Source organism: Melanotaenia boesemani, chromosome 22, assembly GCF_017639745.1.
Source record: "Melanotaenia boesemani isolate fMelBoe1 chromosome 22, fMelBoe1.pri, whole genome shotgun sequence".
In the NCBI taxonomy this organism is placed as follows: Eukaryota; Metazoa; Chordata; class Actinopteri; order Atheriniformes; family Melanotaeniidae; genus Melanotaenia; species Melanotaenia boesemani.
Window position 1 is genome coordinate 6394220 of NC_055703.1, and position 19570 is coordinate 6413789.

Consider the following 19570-nt stretch of genomic DNA (forward strand, 5'->3'; position numbering starts at 1 on the left):
TTTCCTCTCATGTTCTCACCATCCTGAATATCAGAGCTAATGATGAACATCTGCGTCATTTCCTGAGTAAAGCCCGCTTCCACCAGAGGGTCCGGCTCAGTAAACCCTGCATTTCCACAGCCAGCCGTACCCTTACCTGGTAGATTATAAACCCGATGGCAAGGCAGCCGCTACGGAACAGCAAGGTACCTTGATTGAATTGTCACAGACACAAAAGAAGAGAATGGTGGACATCCAGAAATTTGTGTTCCTCCTTCTTGGCATGTGGTTAACTATTCTCCACTTCAAACAAAGTTTCATCTGAAAGCAGAAACTCTGCTGATTACAATCATTCTAACTTGGGGGCTATCCTCCATTCTTCTGACTGATGACTGATAGCAGTGTCTATCATTGACTGATGGCTTCCTGAGACAGTTACCTGCATAACACCTATTAAAACATCTGGAAAACTGCTTCTACTTTTGCACATTTCCTCATCAGACATTACTTTACTCATTCCTAGATGAACTGGGCTGCTGTCCTCTGGTTTTCACTTATAATAATGTGTTGGGTTTTCTTCTAGGAGAATACCATTTACATTTTCCACTGTGTTCCAGGTGATTTTACTCTGACACAGTAACACAAATCTGACATTTCTTTATTAATCTCACATGTCTCAGTTTTCGGTAGAGACCAAGATGATACACAGTCCTTGTAGTTGGGAACATACTTCTGTTATTTGGGGTTTCAGACAGGAAGTAGAAAATTGGGCCATGTCAAGAGGTTGAACAACAAAAATCTAAAGTATATTTAAACATGAAGCTGTTTTTGCTTTGTTCTCATTGCCAAGTTGCATGGGAAGTGATGCTTCTTTCAACTAATCAGTGGGTGGCAGCATGTCAAGCTCCACCATTTAAAGTCAGATCAGGAATGTTGGGACCTAAATAGAAGGATCCTGATACAGCAGGACTGCATTTCCCAGTTTCTGCCTGCAGAGACGCAACAACAAAACGCATGCATACCACAGCGTCTTGTACCGAGCCGAACCCGTTGGTGGAAATGGGGCTTAAGACTAATCACGTGAGAAACTTTCTGAACGTGCTTTTAAGACGAACTAATTCTGTTCACATTTGGCATTAACATGTGATCTGATCCAAACGGGACACTCAGGATTAGTTGTGGATGCATAAATTAGAGAACATGTGAAAGATGAGGCTCAACCTGCAAAATATTTAAAGGCTCAGTGTGTAACATAATCAAAGGTCAGCGACAGAAAAAATGAATATATGACTAAAAACTGTGCTTCTATCGGTACCTAATCACTTTACTAAAATAACTTTTGTCTAGATTCCCTGAGCCATAAAGCACCGTTTGGGATAGTAACGCCTTTAAAGGACCACATAAGAAGATAGTACATGTGTACACAATGCTGAATAGTTACCTGTGGTGCAGTCATCGCTGCACCTGAGGCCACTGAATCCACTCACAGATGAAAACATGTTCATGTCTGGAAGAATTTTTTCCCTTGATGGCCACCGTCCATTCACAATTTGCAATGCCCATCATTACCACTACATGTGGGTCTTTTTTCACTCTGTACCTTTAAGAATCTTTGTTTCACTGAGCTGGATCATTCGGACTCTCCTGGGTTACCAGGAGCATTAATATGTTAGTTTTGTTTTGATTGTTTCTGCTCATCAAACTGTAAAATGCTTTGAATCTCAGTTTTCCAACATGTGTCACGGGTGCAACCGCTTACACAACACACCTGCGTGTGACGCGCTGCAGCCTCACGGTTAAATGGGGTTAAATGTGTTTGTGTTGATCCTGAATTCTGTAAAATCAGAAAAAATGCTCTTGTAGTAACACTGTACAATGTGTGTACATTCTGTCCTTGTAGTACTTGTGTGTGGTGACATCACTTCCTGTTGTTGTCTATTTTAGAGCCTGTGGTCTTAGCATTAGCTGCTAATGTGAGCGGTTATACGCTGCAAAAGACTTACAGGTGACGTAATCCACACTGGTGAAAGAAAACATCTGAATTTGACATCATCTCAGCAAGATTTTGGACGGAGGCGACACAAGCAAGCATTATTATAGCAGAGAACAAACCCTTCATTATTACAAAATACACCCGATATGCTTTAATCCAATCAGCATTCATGTTTATAAAACTTGGGAGTTAAAAAATATGCATCAAAATGATGATATGGTGGAAATGGTCACTTTCCCAGTTACTGTACAATGAAATGTTTATAAATCATGTGACTGAGGCGAGTCTGACCATGTTCATGTCTGAGTAACGATGCAGCTGTGTGAATATATCTGATGACCTGATTATCTGATCACTCAGGACGAATCACCCCGAGTGTGTTCTAAAACCAGCTGTGAACAGAGCCGATGGACAACGTACTCTTTGCGTCTTTTCCCGTGGAAGAAACTGGCCCACTCGAAGCAGGTCTTCTTGCTGCCCACCCAGAACACAGAGGGGATCCCCACGATCAGCATCATCAGGTACTTAATGAGGAACAGGACCAGGTCTGGCCGACTGGTGCGCTCCACCTGGAAAACATAAACAGAAGATGATGTTACTGGTTGGAGTTTGATGGTTTGTGGCTGAATACTGGAACAGTCAGTGTGTGTGTTGAGAGGAAAAGCTGCATGACCAGCTCTTCCAAAAAACTGTCACGTTGGCTGTCTTGGTTGACTCTGCAGCATCACATGGACATTGGGGATAGTTCCTGTGGACTGGCAGACCGGGGTGGTGGTCTCCCTCTTCAAAAAGTGGGACCGGATGCTGTGTCCCAACTACAGGCGGATCACACTCCTCAGCCTCCCTGGTAAGGCCTATTCAGGGGTGCTGGAGAGGAAGGTCCGTTGGACAGTCGAACCTCAGATTGAGGAGGAGCAGTGTGATTTTTGTCCTGGTTGTGAAACAGTGGACCAGCTCTGCACCCTCTGAAGCGGGTTAGAGTGGCACAGGAGTTCGCCCAACCAGTCTACATGTGTTTTGTGGACTTGGAGACAGTGTTTGACTCTGTCCCTCTGGGACTCTGTGGGGTTTGCTCGGGGATTACACAGTGCTGGACCCCCTTTTACAAGCTGTCCGGTCCCGGTACGACCAGTGTCAGACCTTGAGCCGCATTGCTAGCAATTAATCAGATTACTTTCCAGTGAGGGTTAGTCTCCACCAAGGCTGCCCTTTGTCACTGATTCATAACTTTTTTGGACGGAATTTTTAGGTGCAGCCAAGGTGTTGAGGGGATCCGGTTTGGTGGCCTCAGGACTGGGTCTCTACGTTTTGCAGATGATGTGGTTCCGTTGGCCTCATCGGGCCGTGATCTTCAGCACCTCCAAATCCGAGAGCATGGTCCTCAGCCGGAAAAGTGTGGAGTGTTTTCTCCAGGTCAGGAATGAGGTTCTGCTCCAAGTGGAGGAGTTCAAGTACCTCGAGGTCTTGTTCATGAGTGAGGGAAGGATGGAAGGGGAGATTAACAGGTGGATTGGTGTGATGTTTGTGAATCTAATAGAGGGTTTTCGTAAAAAAAAAAAATAAAATAATAAGTACAACTTAAGAAGATAGCAACCAGGATTTTCTTACAAATCTTCATAAATGAGGCCCATGGTCTTTTCCAGCATGAAGGAGCATGATGCCTTCAGCCAGAAGTGACAACTAAGTGGCTCAGGGAGCAAAACATCTCAACTTTTGGGCCATGGCCAGAAAACTCCCCAGACTTTAATTCCTTTTGTAAATGTGTCATCAAGAGGCTCAAGAGATCAATGGACAAACAAAAACCCACAAATTCTGACCACCTCCGAGCACTGATTATGCATGAAATGGTTGTAATTATAACTTCAGTAAACCATAGAAACATATGACACAAAGGATCTAAAAACACAGAAGCTGCAAATATTGTGAAAACCAATATTTGTGTTGTTCTAAAAACACTTGGCGTCAGCTGTATATGAAGAACAGACAAGTGTCTGAGCTTCCCATGATGTTAGCAACCACAGTTTAACAGGAATTTGCACTACAGGGCATCAGTTGTGTAATTTAATCAGACTTCTGTATGTAAACATCAGCATGAGATAGATAATTAATATGTTCATGCTTCACACGGAGGCAGCTGATTCATCCTCAGTGTATATACGAGTCTGTCTGCTCCACTTCTTCATCTCCGCTGGAGGCGTAAACACCACAGCAGCAGCAAACACTCATCTATCCAACACTCCTTCCTCTCAGTTGTAAAAGAATATTTTCTGCTGCTGTCCCCTTATAGAAAACAGAAAAAACAAGGTCATTCGTTTCCAAACATCAGCAGAATGACATCGTCATTATGATCTCATTACGAGTGGACGAGGCGGAGAAGCCCACGGCTCAGCGATCCACAGATGCACTCGTTACAGCAGCGACATGAGGCTGAACATCCTCGTTACAGAGCACAGAAACAGCAGCTGCAGCCTCAGAGGCCAGTTTAGTTTATTAAACCCGAGTCTAAAGTTAGTTGTATGACTGAAAACAGCAGCTTCTTGTCTGTGAGCATCACAGGAGGAGGCCTGAGCCTCAGGGAAGGCTTTTAAGATAAATATAGACAGGCACTTTGAGTCTGATGCACAGCATGGACTGTGTGTGTGATTGTGTGTGTTCATACATGCGTGGGTGCTTTCATGAGCACAGTGGGATGAAAAGTTGTGATTTTACACCCAGCAGCATTTCCACTGTACATTGTTGTATACGGTGTAAAAGTACAGATGAGCTGCAGCTCTGATGTGGAGCAGCTTGACCTGAGAGACCCCCTCAACTCTGCAGGAACACACACAGAGTGGATTACAGTGCTGCTCTCTTACACGGTGCTGTTTATGGGACAGATTAAAAAGCAGCAATCATCTGAGACAAATTGTCCATTTTTAGAAAAACAAATAAATAAAAAGAGGTGTTCATGGAGTACATGGAAGGCAACACCTGGATGAGAGCAAAACACAGTTCAGATGTCTTTGTATTCACATGATGAGAATCTCCGGTTCCACCACATCCCAAAGCTGCTCTACTGGACTCAGATCTGGTGGATGTGGAGGCCGTTGGAGTCCAGTGAACTCATTGTTTTAGAAAGCAGGTGGAGATGATCTGAGCTTTGTGACATGGTGTTTTATCCTGCTGGAAGTAGCATCAGAAGATGTTACACTGTGGTCATAAAGAGATGGACACGGTCAGCAACAATACTCAGGTAGGCTGTGCTGGTTAAACCAGGCCACGTTGGTACTAAGGAGCCCAAAGTGGGCACAGAAAATATTACCCACCACCACTGTGAACCACTTTTAGGAGGCAGGATGGATCATTTCCAGTTTTCATATATTTGTATAAAGTAATACAGAAACTATGCATCTGCTTTTCTAGCCTTTCATGGTGATGTGAGTATTTTGTGTGGAGAAAATACTGATCAAAACCATTAAATTAAAGTGGCAACACAGGACACATCTTGTGTCTTCAGGAACATTACCTGAAAGGGACAGGGGATGTGGTAGTCTCTACACTTCTCCTGGACCCAGGTTGTCTCCCAGATGCTTCTGTAGCTGCTCTCGTAGAGGTAACAAGCCAAGACGGTCAGCAGAGGAACCAGGTAGAGCACGGAGAAGACCCCAATACGAATCATGAACTTCACCAGCTTCTCCTGGTTCTCCTTCTCCAGCGGGATCTCCATGCGGACACGGTTGAGTGCGGCGATGCCTGCCAGCAAGAGCACAACGCCCACCTGGGATAACGTTAAAAGGGGATTAAATCATGTGTCAGATCAGGTTCTGAATCTCTTATACATCATTTTATCCATAAACACAGCGGTCTTCCTCACCACAACATCCAGGCCCAGTGGGGCCAGCAGGAACCAGCGCAGTGCCATCAAGTTGTAAAGGCCCACGAAGCAAACGCCACTGACGCTGTCTCCTTCAATCTTGTTCATGGCGAGCAGAGTGACGGTGAGGACACCGGGGATGCCCCAGGCGCAGGCATGGAAGAGGAGGGCCTTCTTCTCTATCGCCTCACTGCCCCACTTGGGAACGGCAGCCAGGAACCAGGTGATGGTCAGAATGACCCACCAGACGCTGCCAGCCATGGTGAAGAAGTACAGCACCATGAAGAGAAGCGTGCAGGCCTGAGGTGGGAAAAAGAAAAAATCATCAGACTGCAGACAGCAAAACAAAAAATGAAGAAGATAAAGTCGAGGACAGACCTTGTTGTGGGAGCCTTGAGTCACAGTTGAAGCCCTGAACCTCCCGGGAGTCGCTGCGTTGCAGGAAACCTTGTCCTCCAGCAGGAACCCCAGAAAAAACACCAGAGACACCATCATGTAGCACACGGCGTAAAATATGATGGGCCGCTCCGGGTAGCGGAACCGCGACACATCAATGAGGAAGGTCAGGAAGGTGAAGAGGGTGGCGGACAGGCAGACGATGGACACCACCCCGATGAAGTAGCGGGCAAACGCCAGCTCTTCACGGGTGAAATACATGTTGGGACACGGGGGGGAGCAGTCCCGGACCCCCATGAAGGAGTATCCCAACTCTGGGTCGATTTTTAGCTCGCGAGGACACCAGAAGCCGTAGTCCCTCTGGACAGAGATGGCGGACTCAGTCGTGTCTGAGCTGGACAGGAGGTCAACAGAACGGGGGTAGGACTCGTCACAGTCTGGGAACCTGAGGGGGGTAAAGAGACCAGAACTCAGGGGGGTTTCAGCTGTTGAGCTGTTAAATCTGCTAACAGGAAAAACAGACATTTTTTCTTCCTCAACTTGTCTTTTCTCAGAAAATGTCAAAATGCACATTTTAGACGTTTATTTCATGATACTTTGAAAGTGCTTCCAAATCTCTTCACATTTCTGCGCACCTTCATGTTTGGTACCATTTTGAAGCTCCGTGTGACCTCATGACTATTCCTTCTGTATTGGCAACTAAACCTGATAGTAAAAGGAAGGATTTTATACTAAATGTGAACTCTTATTGGCAATATCGGACAATGTCATTCGTTCATATTGGTCACATGACGCGCTCCGTCAAATTATGTTTTGGTCTTTCGCTGGATTTACTGGGTCTAAATGCTGAACAAACACGTCCAAAAGATGATAACAGACTATCATCTGTAAGAGGTCACAGGAAGACACAAACACTGACATCAGCTGAAACGGTGCATCAGTACAGAGTAAATCTCTCCATCTTGTCAGATTTGATGTGCGATCAATGTTCTGTGTTGTTTCAAATACTTTAATTGGACATGATGTCTATAAATAAACGGTGGAATGGTGATAGCTGTAGTGTCTCCTACTTTTTTGGCTTTTTTGTAAAATGTACTTTTAGTTTAGTTTTTTTTTTACCCACTTTCTGATGGTAAATATCCACATAATCCATTTAAATAAAATAATATATGAATAAATAAAAATAATTTAATAAATAATTTAATCAAAATAATAATAATAATCAAATAACTTAAAAAACTAATTAAATAAACAAAGCATATGAATGCCAAAAAAATCCCCCCAGTGGACAGGAACATCTGTTGTTATCTACCAACCTGTTGCAGTCCATCTCCTCCGGCCAGCTGATACCAAACATGTCCATGAGTTTGTAGCAGTCGCTCTTGGCCTGCAGACAGAGGCGGCGGCAGGGCAGAGTCATCCTGCCGTACTCCGTGCACACCGGCGTGTAGAGCGCGCACAGGAACATCCTGAGGTTCTGAGAGCACTGCAGGTTCACCATGGGATGAAACGGCTGCACATCAGAGAGAGAAAAATTAACTTTAACTGGAATTATGACAAAACTTCACCGATGAATGGAGCTCATTCAAACTGGTGACAGACTGACAAACTCCCTCTTCACAATGAGGAGCACAAAGAGATCAGTGAAGCATGAAACTGACATTTTCTGGAGATGATTAATAAAAACAACTCTGGCCTCTTTCCCTAATAATCCCCCCAGCCCCAATAATTCCAGCTCCACCCTCCCCATCTTCTTCCTCCACACAGGAGGAGCAGACACACAGAGTCTTTGTGTTACAGGGAGGACCATGCTGTGACTGACTGACACACTCTGACAACATCCATACACTCACTCCCAGGACAACTACCAGCACAAGTTTATTATTTACATGCCAACACACCCACAAACCAGTACAATGTTGGTCTCACACTGATCAACTGTGGTGGGAGGCATCTGGGGGCCGGGTCATTAATATGCAATCAGTTACAGGAGTGTGTGTGTATGTGGGAAGGCGTGCATGAATGTATTAAACTGAACTCAATGCTTGTTTTTGTGTGTGCTCCTTTGCATAGTTACATGTGTAACAGAACAGCCTCAAACCACACCAAAGTCAATCATCTGGTGCCCCCTCCCCCAAAATTTCAAGACAGAGGGCTGAGAGGGGGCAGGGAGGGGTGAGAAAAGGAAAAACAGGGGGGCAAATTGCCTCTGGGTATATTAATAAAGCTGAATATTCAGTACAAAGTAAAAAAAGAAATAAAGCTCCAATGGAAATGTTGCAAAAGGTTTTTAGAGGTGCAGCTGGTGAAATAAAGATTAACATTTTTCTCAAACAAGTTTTTGATGTTTCTAAGTTATGTGTAATGAAATGACATTAAATGAAAGGGGGAAAGTACTGAACACATGAAGAAAGGGAGGTGCACAAAGGCCACAGCAGATCATTAGAGAGAAATCATGTAAATAAAAATCAGCTGGTTCAGTCTGAACTGATAAGAAAAAGGTGTCTCATTAGCCACAGGAAACAACTAATAATGGCATCAATTACACATCTTTATATCACCGTAAACCGGCCACAACCAGGTGCTCCTTGCAAGATTTCTAACAGAAGAGAGACCAGATTTATCAGAGCCGTCCAAGAGCCGAGGACCACTGGTGGAGAGGTCCCGTTCACACTAAGCCCTGTTTGGAGAAACCTCTATGGACATTTTGTCCATTCAAGTAATTTTTTTGGACATAATTTTGGTTGTGTTACCACATATAAGATGATTTGTTAGATATAATTTCTCTGGGAGAACTTTGAAGATCCACAGGACACCAGGGACAAATTTACTACCCTTTCAGGTTATTAAAAAACAATTATATTGATTTTATTTTCCATTTTTTCCTCTAATATCTTTCCATCAACTTCACTCCAAAAATAACAAATATGTAATTAACTTCGATCATGTCAAAACAAAGAGAAAAATAACATATATTTGATGGAAAATGAAAAATATGAAAATGGTGACATAATGTGATCAGATTGGCATTTAAAGGGTTAAAGTATTTAGAACAATTACATATTTGGTTGTTTTTATCAGAAATGAAGTCAATCGATTTAAGAGAAAAAAAAGTGGGAAAATGAATTTGTAATGTTTTAATAGTTTTTGTGAGACAACTTTTCATCCTCTGACCCAAAAGGGTCGTAAGTTGAAGCGAACCACAAGGATTAAAGTTTGCTGCCCAAGATTTAAACCAGCCTGTGAAATACTGGGAGGATAAAGTCTGGATGAGACCAGAACTGAACTCTGGATGCTTTAAAACTCCTCCAACGACACCAAACCAACGGTAAAGTCTGGAGGGGGCATGGTGGCATGGAGCTGTTTTTCTGCATTTAGCACCAGCAAATGTTATAAGATTGAAGTATGAAGAGAACAAGAAGGAAGGTTTTTAGACGCATCCTACAATCTACCTCTTGAATAAAGCTTATGATTTCTTGTTTATCCTGTTTAGTGCTATAAACAATATTTTGGTTTACAAGTTGTCTATATGCATTTTTTGTTTTTATAAAATCTATTTGCTATATAAATAAAGTTGATTTGATCTAATAAGACGACGAAGATGAAATGATGGTGAACACTTCCCAAACACAACCAAGGAAACTCAGCTGGTTTAAAAAATAGAAAAACAAGCTGCCAATCACCTGAATCCACCTGAAAATCAATGGAAAGAGCTTAAGATCAAAGTTCTGTTTTGGTTTATTCTGCACACAAGTTTCTCCAAACAGGACGAGTCATGAAGTCAATACCAACAAATAACTTATTTTCCCTGCTGTCAATATCTGAAACAACAAAGCTGTTCTTCCAACACAGAGAACCAGATGGAGTGCATTTCATACAAATCATTGTTTAAAAAACCAGTAAATCTTTCTTGACCCAGATGTGGGTATCACAGAACATAACAAATTTAAGCAAAGTACCAAGAAACCTAAAGATTGGAATCAACTTTTTAAACTGGAATGAATTTTTTTTTTTTTACAAAACTGCTTATTTTTCCCCAACATTTGGACACGGTGCAAGCTCTGAAAAATGCCAGCAGCATCTGCTCATCCCGGGTTCATTTTCTGGCTCAGATTCAAGCAGGAAATTGATTTAGAGATGCAGTGATGCAGGTTTTCGTCCTCATTCCCTCACCATACAATCAGACTTGAAGAGGATGTTGCTACAGTTGTCCCAACCATATGTCTACATCAGAGCATGCCACCCACATGTAATGTCTTTATGAAAAAAGGATTATAATGGCTGTTAGGCTCGGCCTTTAAACCACAAAGTGCCCACATCAATGCAGCTGTTGTTGCTCATGTCACTTCTCTGGCAAGAGAGGATGAAGTCACACTAGTGAGTCACCTGCACTGTGACAGATTAATGATGAATGATGAAGATTTGTCGACACTGCACACTATAATGTGAGTCTAAGCTCAGCAGACTATTCGCAGGCTCTCTAAAATGCACAGCATCAATTTAGTTGATGCACACGGCTGTCAAAACTGAGACCAATCAACCAGTGGGTTGTGTTATCTGTGCAAATGAAATCATCATGTTTCATTGAGCAGCACAGTTACAACACAACACAAAGCACTCCCGCATGTCATCATGACCCAGAATTATCCACGAGGCAAAAATGCAACGCCTACTAGAGCGATACAGCTTCCTACAGATCTATGACTGCAGATTATTCACACTGCAACGTTTCAGGTTAAATCTGCAGCTTTCCTTTGTACAAACAACCTAGATATATGCATTTATTTTTAAAATACAAATAAATATTAACAAAGCTTTGTGACAGAATAACTGAAGCTAGGAGCCTAAACAGTAGAACCATCAAAACAATTACTTTCACTATCAGTTCTGCACTTTTTGAGCAATAATTTGGCCCAAACTGTGTCAGAAAAGGTCAGGTTTAAAGGTCAGTCTCAAGTTGACATAATCAGATTTAGTCTTCCCTACAGTTCACCAAAACAGATATTCCAGCTAAAAAAAAAAAAAAATAATAATAATAATAATAACAATAATAATAATAAATAATAATAATAATAATAATACAAAAAGAAACCAAAAAAGCTAACGGCTAATAGTCAGTAATGCATTTGTCATTCATGAAAACTAATTCTGCTTAACATTTGCTGGTTAGTAAGTATTTAGGAAGAATCTTTTCTTGAATAATTCACTATAAGCAGTTTTCTTTTTGTTTTGTTTCGTGTTAAATGTTCCTGTTTACACCAAAGTTAAGCAGTTAAGTTTAGCGAAATAAACCAAACTGTGACCTTCAAACCAAGGTATGTACCGAACCATGATTTTGGCGTACCACTACACCCCTACCTCTGTACCTCTGTGGATGCAAAGTTGGAACCCAGCACAGATTTCTGATGTGGCATCACTGCTCAGATTGGGTCACTTTGAAAAAGACCAGATATAGTACGATGTGAAAGTGGCCTGGATTGGATTGAAAAAAATATGATTTGTGTTGTTCAGACTGTCATAAAAAGATCAAATATGGATCAAATATGGGCAAAAAAGTCAGATCTGAGCCACTTTAGCATGAAATGCAAACTTAACCCAAGAATGTCTGAAATCTGAGGATGCGGCACCCTCTACAACCTCAGGTAAAACTGAAAATCTGGAGGACACTGGAGTCAGATGTCACTTGTAGCCATGTTTGCAATGAAGATGGATAACCAATACAATCCATACAGCCTAAAACCTGGTTCCAACAAATTCTTTGGAAAAAGACAAATTCTGGGTGAACATCAGGTCACTGTGGACACTGATTTGTACAATGTACTATTTTCATGACAATGAAATTGTCTATTCTCAGACTGCAGTAATTCTTCTCTCAGTCAGGGGAAATGTGGTTAGCACCCAGTCATGCAAGGAAATAAAACTGTCAAATACCATGAAATCAGCATAATTTAGCTTCGTTCTGCTGTAAAAATACAGAAATCAAAGTGGACAAAGATCTGCTTTTTGAAGGTGTTTTTCTCTCCTCTAGGTTGGTTAATAGGACCATTTCTTCTGCTAAAAAACAAGCAACATATTCCAGCTGACAACCCTCCACACACCGACGCTACACAGCCTAATTTAACAGCTTCAGATAAATAAATGGAAATATTTATCCTTTATTGCAGAATTTCAGAAAATTGATTCAGATTTTCTTAACAGGGTTTTATCAAAAGCAGGTTAACAACATGACTGCTCTCAAATTCAGTGCTTTTTGACTACATGACTGAAATCTTTAGGTAAAAATAAACCAGAGAACGCTGTAATCTGGAGAAATAACAGAGGAGCAGAAATGTTATTTCACTCCACCCTGCCAGCAGTATGATAATAGTTTGCTTATTATCCTCCCTAAGACATTTTGTTGCCAGCGTGCAGTCCTGTGACATCTATTATTTCATCAGTGATGCCCGGACAGTGTGAGGAAACCACTCAAACATGGCATAATGCAGTTAAAGTGAGCTTGCATATTTTCTCGTGCGCTCAGTTTTGATTCCTGCAGGCTACTGATATGCCTCATAGAGCACGATGTACTACACTCTGCTGTACCACAGAGAGACGGATGAGTAAATATATAGGCTACAAGGGGTGATGATCTACTCTGAACTACACTTCTCTCTATTTATTTTTCAAGCTTACTATTTTTCTTTTACACACATCTTCATCATCTACTCTTTTACTCCTCCTTCATCACTTCACTATATACATTTAGCCATTTTACAGCAGTCATGGGAGCCAGAGTGAACCATAACTGAACTGGTGGTGGAGGGACATATGGCTGTTTTACCCACACAACCAGCTGCTAATTCCAAACACAAATATTACGAGGCCCTGACGAGCCCTCCTGTGAATTCAGTGTAAATGGATGGGATGAGAAGTGCTGTTGACTGGCCTCCATGAGTAGATGGTGGTTGTCGTTGTGAAAAACACACTTAAATTAAATGTACAATATCCATCCATCTATCCATCGTCTGCTGCTTATCCGGAGTCGGGTTGCGGAGGCAGCTGCCTAAGCAGGGAAACCCAGACTTCCCTCTCCCCGGCCACATTCACCAGCTCATCCGGAGGGATCCCGAGGCGTTCCCAGGCCAGCCGAGAGATGTAGTCCCTCCAGCGTGTCCTGGGCCTTCCCTTGGGTCTCTTTTCGGTGGGACGTGCCCGGAGGCGTACTGACCAGATGTCCGAGCCACCTCATCTGGCTCCTCTTGATGTGGAGGAGCTGCAGCTCTACTCTGAGCCCCTCCTGGATCACCGAGCTTCTCACCCTATCTCTAAGGGAGAGCCCGGCTACCCTTCGAAGAAAACTCATTTTGGTCGCTTGTATTTGCAATCTTGTTCTTTCGGTCACTACCTACAGCTCGTAACCATAGGTGAGGGTGGGAACGTAGATCAACCGGTAAATCGAGAGCTTTGCCTTTTGGCTCAGCTCCTTCTTCACCACGACAGACCGATACAGAGTCTGCATCACTGCAGATTCCGCACCGATCCGCCTGTCAAACTCCCGCTCCATCCTTCCCTCACTCGTGAACAAGACCCCGAGATACATGAACTCCTCCACTTGGGGCAGGACCTCATTGCCGACCCGGAGAAGGCACTCCATCCTTTTCCGGCTGAGGACCATGGTCTAGGATTTGGAGGTGCTGATTCTCATCCCAGCTGCTTCACACTCGGCTGTAAATTGCAGCCTGTACAATATGCAAGGAGCAAAAGTACAACATGTTTGGTGGGCGATAAAGAGCTGATGTAGTCAAGATTGTCGTCTTTACTGGTTGATGAGGGAAAAATTAAGCATGTGGTGAAAACACACTTTATTAGGTTCACCTGTTCAACTGCTTGTGGACACAAATTCTAATCAGCCAATCACAAGGCAGCAATTGGAAGTATTTAGTCATGAAGACATGGTGAAGATGACTTGCTGAAGTTCAAACTGAGCATCAGAATGAGGAAGAAAGGAGATTTAAGTGACTTTGAACGTGGCATGGTTGTTGGTCTGAGTATTTACATCTCTAGGGTTTACAGAGAATGGTCTGAAGAGAAAATATCCAGTGAGCAGACCAGAATGTCTTGTTGATGTCAGAGGTCAGAGGAGAATGGGCAGACTGGTTGGAGATGATAGAAAGAGAACAGGAAGTCCATTAAGCACTGGTTCCAACCAAGATATGCAGAACAGCATCTCTGAACACACAACACGTCCAACCTTGAAGCAGATGCAAAAAGCATTTAATGTCGTTTGCAATAGTTTTTTTGAACTGAAGCTCTCTCTTAACGTAAACAAAACCAAACTGATGTTGTTCTGTAGAAGTAAGACTAAATAGAATGCCCCCCCCAGTAGTTACACCAGATGGCTCAGTTATAGAAGTTGTAAATACTTTTAAATACTTGGGTGTTACAATTGACGATGGATTATGTTTCAAAGCCCATATTGATTCTCTTGTGAAAAAGTTGGTCTGAAGTTAAGTTTTTATTTCAGAAATAAGTTGTCTTTCTCTTTCAATGCCAGGAAGAGACTTGTTGCCGCAACATTTCTCCCTGTGTTGGACTACGGAGACCTGTTGTATATGCAGGCTACAGCGCAAGCTTTACGCTCCTTGGATTCAGTGTTCCACGCCTCTTTGCGCTTCATAACAAATTGTAGCGCACGAACCCACCATTGTGAACTGTACTCTCGTGTTGGTTGGCCTGCTTTAGCGACTCGGCACCTCACACACTGGTACAGGTTTATCTACAAAGGACTTATTGGTCTCCTTCCTTCTTATTTGAGCGTGTATCTTCACAGGACTGAAGGTCATTATCATCTGCGCTCTCAGGAGGTCTATACACTAACTGTTCCTAGTGTTAGAACAAAGACGGGAAAAATGTCTTTCCAATATTGTGCACCAACAGATTGGAATTTTTTACAGAGAGCTCTTAAAATTCAAACACTTGTGTCAATGCCTCATTTTAATTCTTTTCTTGATGACCTGGAAATGCAGTCAATGGTATGTCGCTGTTTTTAACCAGGTTTCTGCACTGTATGAAATGTATGAAATTGTATGAAATGTGTGTGTTGGAGCCTCTTGGCCAGGACTCCCTTGAAAAAGAGACCTTTCGAGTCTCAATGGGACTTTCCTGGTTAAATAAAGGTTAAATAAAAAAAAAAATAAATAAAAAGATGGGCTACAGCAGCAGAAGACCACACCAGGTGCCTCCTGTCAGCTAAGAACAGGAAACTGATGCTACAATTCACACACACTCACCAACACTGGACAATAGAAGATGGAGAAATGTTGCTGGTCTTCAACATTCAGATGGTAGGGTCAGAATCTGATAGAAACAACACGAAAACATGGAGCCATCCTGCTATGTAATAATGCTACTTCCAGCAGGATAATGCTCCATGTCACAAAGCTCAGATCATCTCCACCTGCTTTCTAGAACATGACGATGAGTTCATTGGACTCCAACGGCCGCCACAGCCACCAGATCTCAGTCCAGTAGAGCAGCTTCGGGATGTGGTGGAACGGGAGATTCTCATCATGGATGCAGCCAACATATCTGCAGGAAATGTGTGATGCTGTCATGTCAATGTGGAGCAAAACCTCTGAGGAATGTTTCCAACACTTTGTTGAATCTATGACACCAAGAATTAAGGCAATTCTGACAGAAAGGGGGGGGTCCAACCTGGTATCAGCAAGCTGTACCTAATAAAGTGGCCAGTGAGTGTGCGTATTACACAGCTTTCTCCAACAGATGCATGGGGGTGGAGTAGTATGCTAATGTAATTTCAGCTTCAGCCCCACTGCTACTGTTATTGCATATTCATGAGAGGTTTTTAGGATATTTTGTGATCTCTGAAAATGTGGAGTAACATGTCACTGAGGATATGACAGGCTCAAACAGTCAGACATGTAAATTAGCAAAGCACAGTGTTCTGGGACTCTAAATATAGCTAAATGCTAACTTGCTTTTATTGTTTTTTGACAAATATCTTTCTCCTAAAACAGGCATTGGACAAGTCAGAGAGAACTGGTCCAACACTGTCCCAGTAACCTAACCTAAATACTAAAAACCAAATACTCACATTTAGCAACAGAGTGATAAAGAAATGAGGAAGAAAATGTGACTCAGTAATGAAAGGCCCAGTGTAGACTAAAGCAGACCAACACAGATCAGCCATCAGGAACAGACAGGTGAATAACCTCAGTCCAGTCATTGCCATGTGCTGCTGGGAAACTGGTTCCAAGAATGTGAATAGCAACAGCTCCCCCCCAACAGGACGATGACAATGCATCCCGTCACGACACAAAAACTGCTCAGGAATGGCTGAAGAAACACTACAAAGACCCCAAGCTGTTGACCTGGCCTCTAAACTCCACAGATCCAAATCCAATCAAGCGTCAACAAGAAGTGCTGGCAGAGGCCCGATCAGGCAAACCCTGCAACCCACAGGACACCGAGGATCAGCTGCCAGACACCACAGGACACCCCCACCAGTCCTGTGTCCATGACCCAACTCGTCAGACCAGTTTGGTTAGCAGGAAGCGCACCTACACATGACTGGTGGTTTTAACGTTAGGCCTCATATGATCTCATTTAACCTGATGATAAAAAACAAATGTAGTGTCTGGAATACCTCTTTTTCCTCTCATCTTTTTTTAAATCCAATAGTCTACCTTTATATTTCAGTGGAATAACTACAGTCCAACACAGATTAGACAGGGAACTGAATTTCCTTAAAATGCAGCCAAATGATTCAAAGTTTTGCTCTAAAATTACATTTCAGGGTCTCATTATTGCTCATCAGTGCTCCATAACTAAGATTTCACTTAAATAAGTGAAATCTTAGTTAAATATTTAACTTAAATAAGGAGAGCTAAATAACACACTGCCCATAAAAATAAGTTATTAAAAATAAAATACATAAAAACTCATCACTGATTTTGGGTCTGTAGAAACATTGTCAGAGCTGTGACCATAATCCACCAAGAACCACTTCTTTTCAGTTTTTTCAAGCCTGATATTTAGATCAGTGTTTCTCAATCCAGGTCCTCGGGACCCACTGCCCTGCCTGTCTTAAGGCCCATAAGTTTCGTCCGTCTTCTGCGTCGGTTACGTAAGTAATTTGGTCCATTTTCATGAAGCTTAGCTATCCGTCGCTTGACGCAGAAGCCGGAGCAATTCCGGAAATCGTGGAGTGGAATAGCTGAAGTGCAACCAGCAAAAGAAACAAACCAGAGAAGAAGAAGAGGATCAAGAAGGGAACAAAAAAGCTGAAGAACGAAGACGAGCACAACTGTAGAAATTGCACAAGCTCTTGAAGAAAATGTTGGGCGGGTGGAAACAACTTCATAGCGACGCATTACTGCTGCCAAACGGTGTCTGAAACTGACGTTGGCTCGCAGGAGTGAACTCTGGACTTAGCACTGCCCACTAGTGGGGGAACTGACTTAATTACCATGGCAACATAAAAGACCCATGGAAGTATAAGGACTGTGACGTATGACAACATCTGAAGCGGACGTAAGGGAGCATAAATGGGCCTTTAGATGTGTTCCTACTCCAACACACTTGATTCAGATTAACGAAGTTCCTCATCAAGTTCTCTGCAAGTCTGTTAACAAGACAATCATTTCATTCAGGTGTGTTAACGCAGGGTTACCTCCAAAGGCGGATTTAGAGGATGCAGCAGGATGACCCATTTGATATTTCACAGACTTAACCACTCAGTCATCACATCTGACATTCTGGTCCAGACCCTTTATCAGTGAATTGTAATGGGATTAATTACTACTCATACCAGTACTCTGAATCAGTAAGTACTCAAAGTACTTGTACTCTGAAAAAATGTGGAATCAATACATTCCTATTTATTTCCATTCTGAGTTGCATTAATTTTTCACTAAGATCTTGTATTGATGATGGGAGAGTCCGACCACTGGACAAAGTCTTCTCTAGCTCATCCCAAAGGTTCTCAATGGGGTTCAGGTCTGGACTCTATGGTGGCCAATCCATGTGTGAAAATGATGTCTGATGCTTTCTGAACCACTCTTTCACAGTTTGAGCCCAATGAATCCAGGCATTGTCATCTTGAAATATGGCCATGTCATCAGGGAAGAAAAAAATCCACTGATGGAATAGTCTGGTCATTCAGTATATTCAGGTGGTCAGCTGACCTCAGTCTTTGGGGTACGTTGCTGAACCTAGACCTCACCAACTGCCCCATCACTTCATCTGCCTCTCTTCTTACCCCGATGCTCCCATCACTCTGGAACAGGTTAAATCTGGACACAGATCACATGACCTTCCTCCATGGCTCCAGAGTCAGATCTTTATGCTCTCTAGCAAATTGAAGCCTTTTTATCTGCTTAGCTTTACCTGTTTAGTGGTTTTCTTATGGACACAGCTGTTCAGTGCCAATCCCTACAGTTCCCTTCACATTCATGTAGAAATGTTTTTACTTTCACTATTAAACATAGTCATGAGTTCTACTGGTGGTTTTTTATGATCTGATTCCACTAAATGTTAAATGATCGACCACCACCATCATTTAAGGCTTTTTCTGACCACATTTCCTCCTGGAAAATGATGGTTCTCCATTATCCTTTTAGGTCCTTATCCTTTTCAATCACCAGTTTGCAAGAACTACTTTAAAACAGATGTGCATTTCAATATGTGGTGTCAAATTGTGGAATTCATTACAGATTGAATTAAAGATGTGTGCAAATATTTTTCAGTTTAAAACTATGTATAAAAATAGATTTACTTTGAATGAACTCGATGAAAGGTGGAAATTGTGTGGATTGTAAATGTGTATGTTAAAGATCTTTCAGCATTGATTTGTTGATTGTCATGAAATTAGCTAACAGAACATTTATATGTGAGTTTCTGCTTAAGAAAGGGGTGGGTTTCATAAGTCTAACTTCTTCCTGCTCCTTTTCTATCATGGTGGTGCACCAAGAAGTGTGTTGTTGTTGTTGTTTTGTTATAATTTGACGTTGTGCATAGGCATGTGTGAAATAAAAAATAAATAAAGTTTGTAATAATACATTGGGCAGCTCTTAACCCAGTTTTAGTAGTTTCAGCATCTCCTTAGATGTTTTCTTTGCTTGATGTCAGTGGGCTGACCCTTCTTAAACAGACTAGCATCTTTTCCACAACCACAGGATGCATCTGTCCACATGGTTGTTTAAGAAATGAGAAGCTACTTATCGCATCAGTTGGGGTTGAATAACTTGTTGCAGCTGAAACTGTATCATCAAACGCTTTCAGTTTAATATTGTTATTAATAAGTTTAACATTTTTTAAGAAAGAAAAGAAAAGAAAATAAATAAATAAAA

The 19570-nt window shown here is 42.2% G+C and overlaps 1 protein-coding gene across 2 annotated transcripts in view; it reads right to left on the reverse strand.

Moving 5' to 3' along the window:
• Window positions 1-19570, reverse strand: part of fzd3a (frizzled class receptor 3a) — a 30054-nt gene that overhangs the window by 1792 nt on the left and 8692 nt on the right. For both annotated transcript variants that reach the window (XM_041975167.1, XM_041975168.1), the window contains exons 3-7: window positions 7538-7734; window positions 6204-6666; window positions 5826-6125; window positions 5478-5729; window positions 2393-2541 (exon numbers count right to left, since the gene is read on the reverse strand). In XM_041975167.1, the coding sequence (XP_041831101.1) occupies window positions 2393-2541; window positions 5478-5729; window positions 5826-6125; window positions 6204-6666; window positions 7538-7734 (1361 nt within the window). The remainder of the gene's footprint in view (window positions 1-2392; window positions 2542-5477; window positions 5730-5825; window positions 6126-6203; window positions 6667-7537; window positions 7735-19570) is intronic.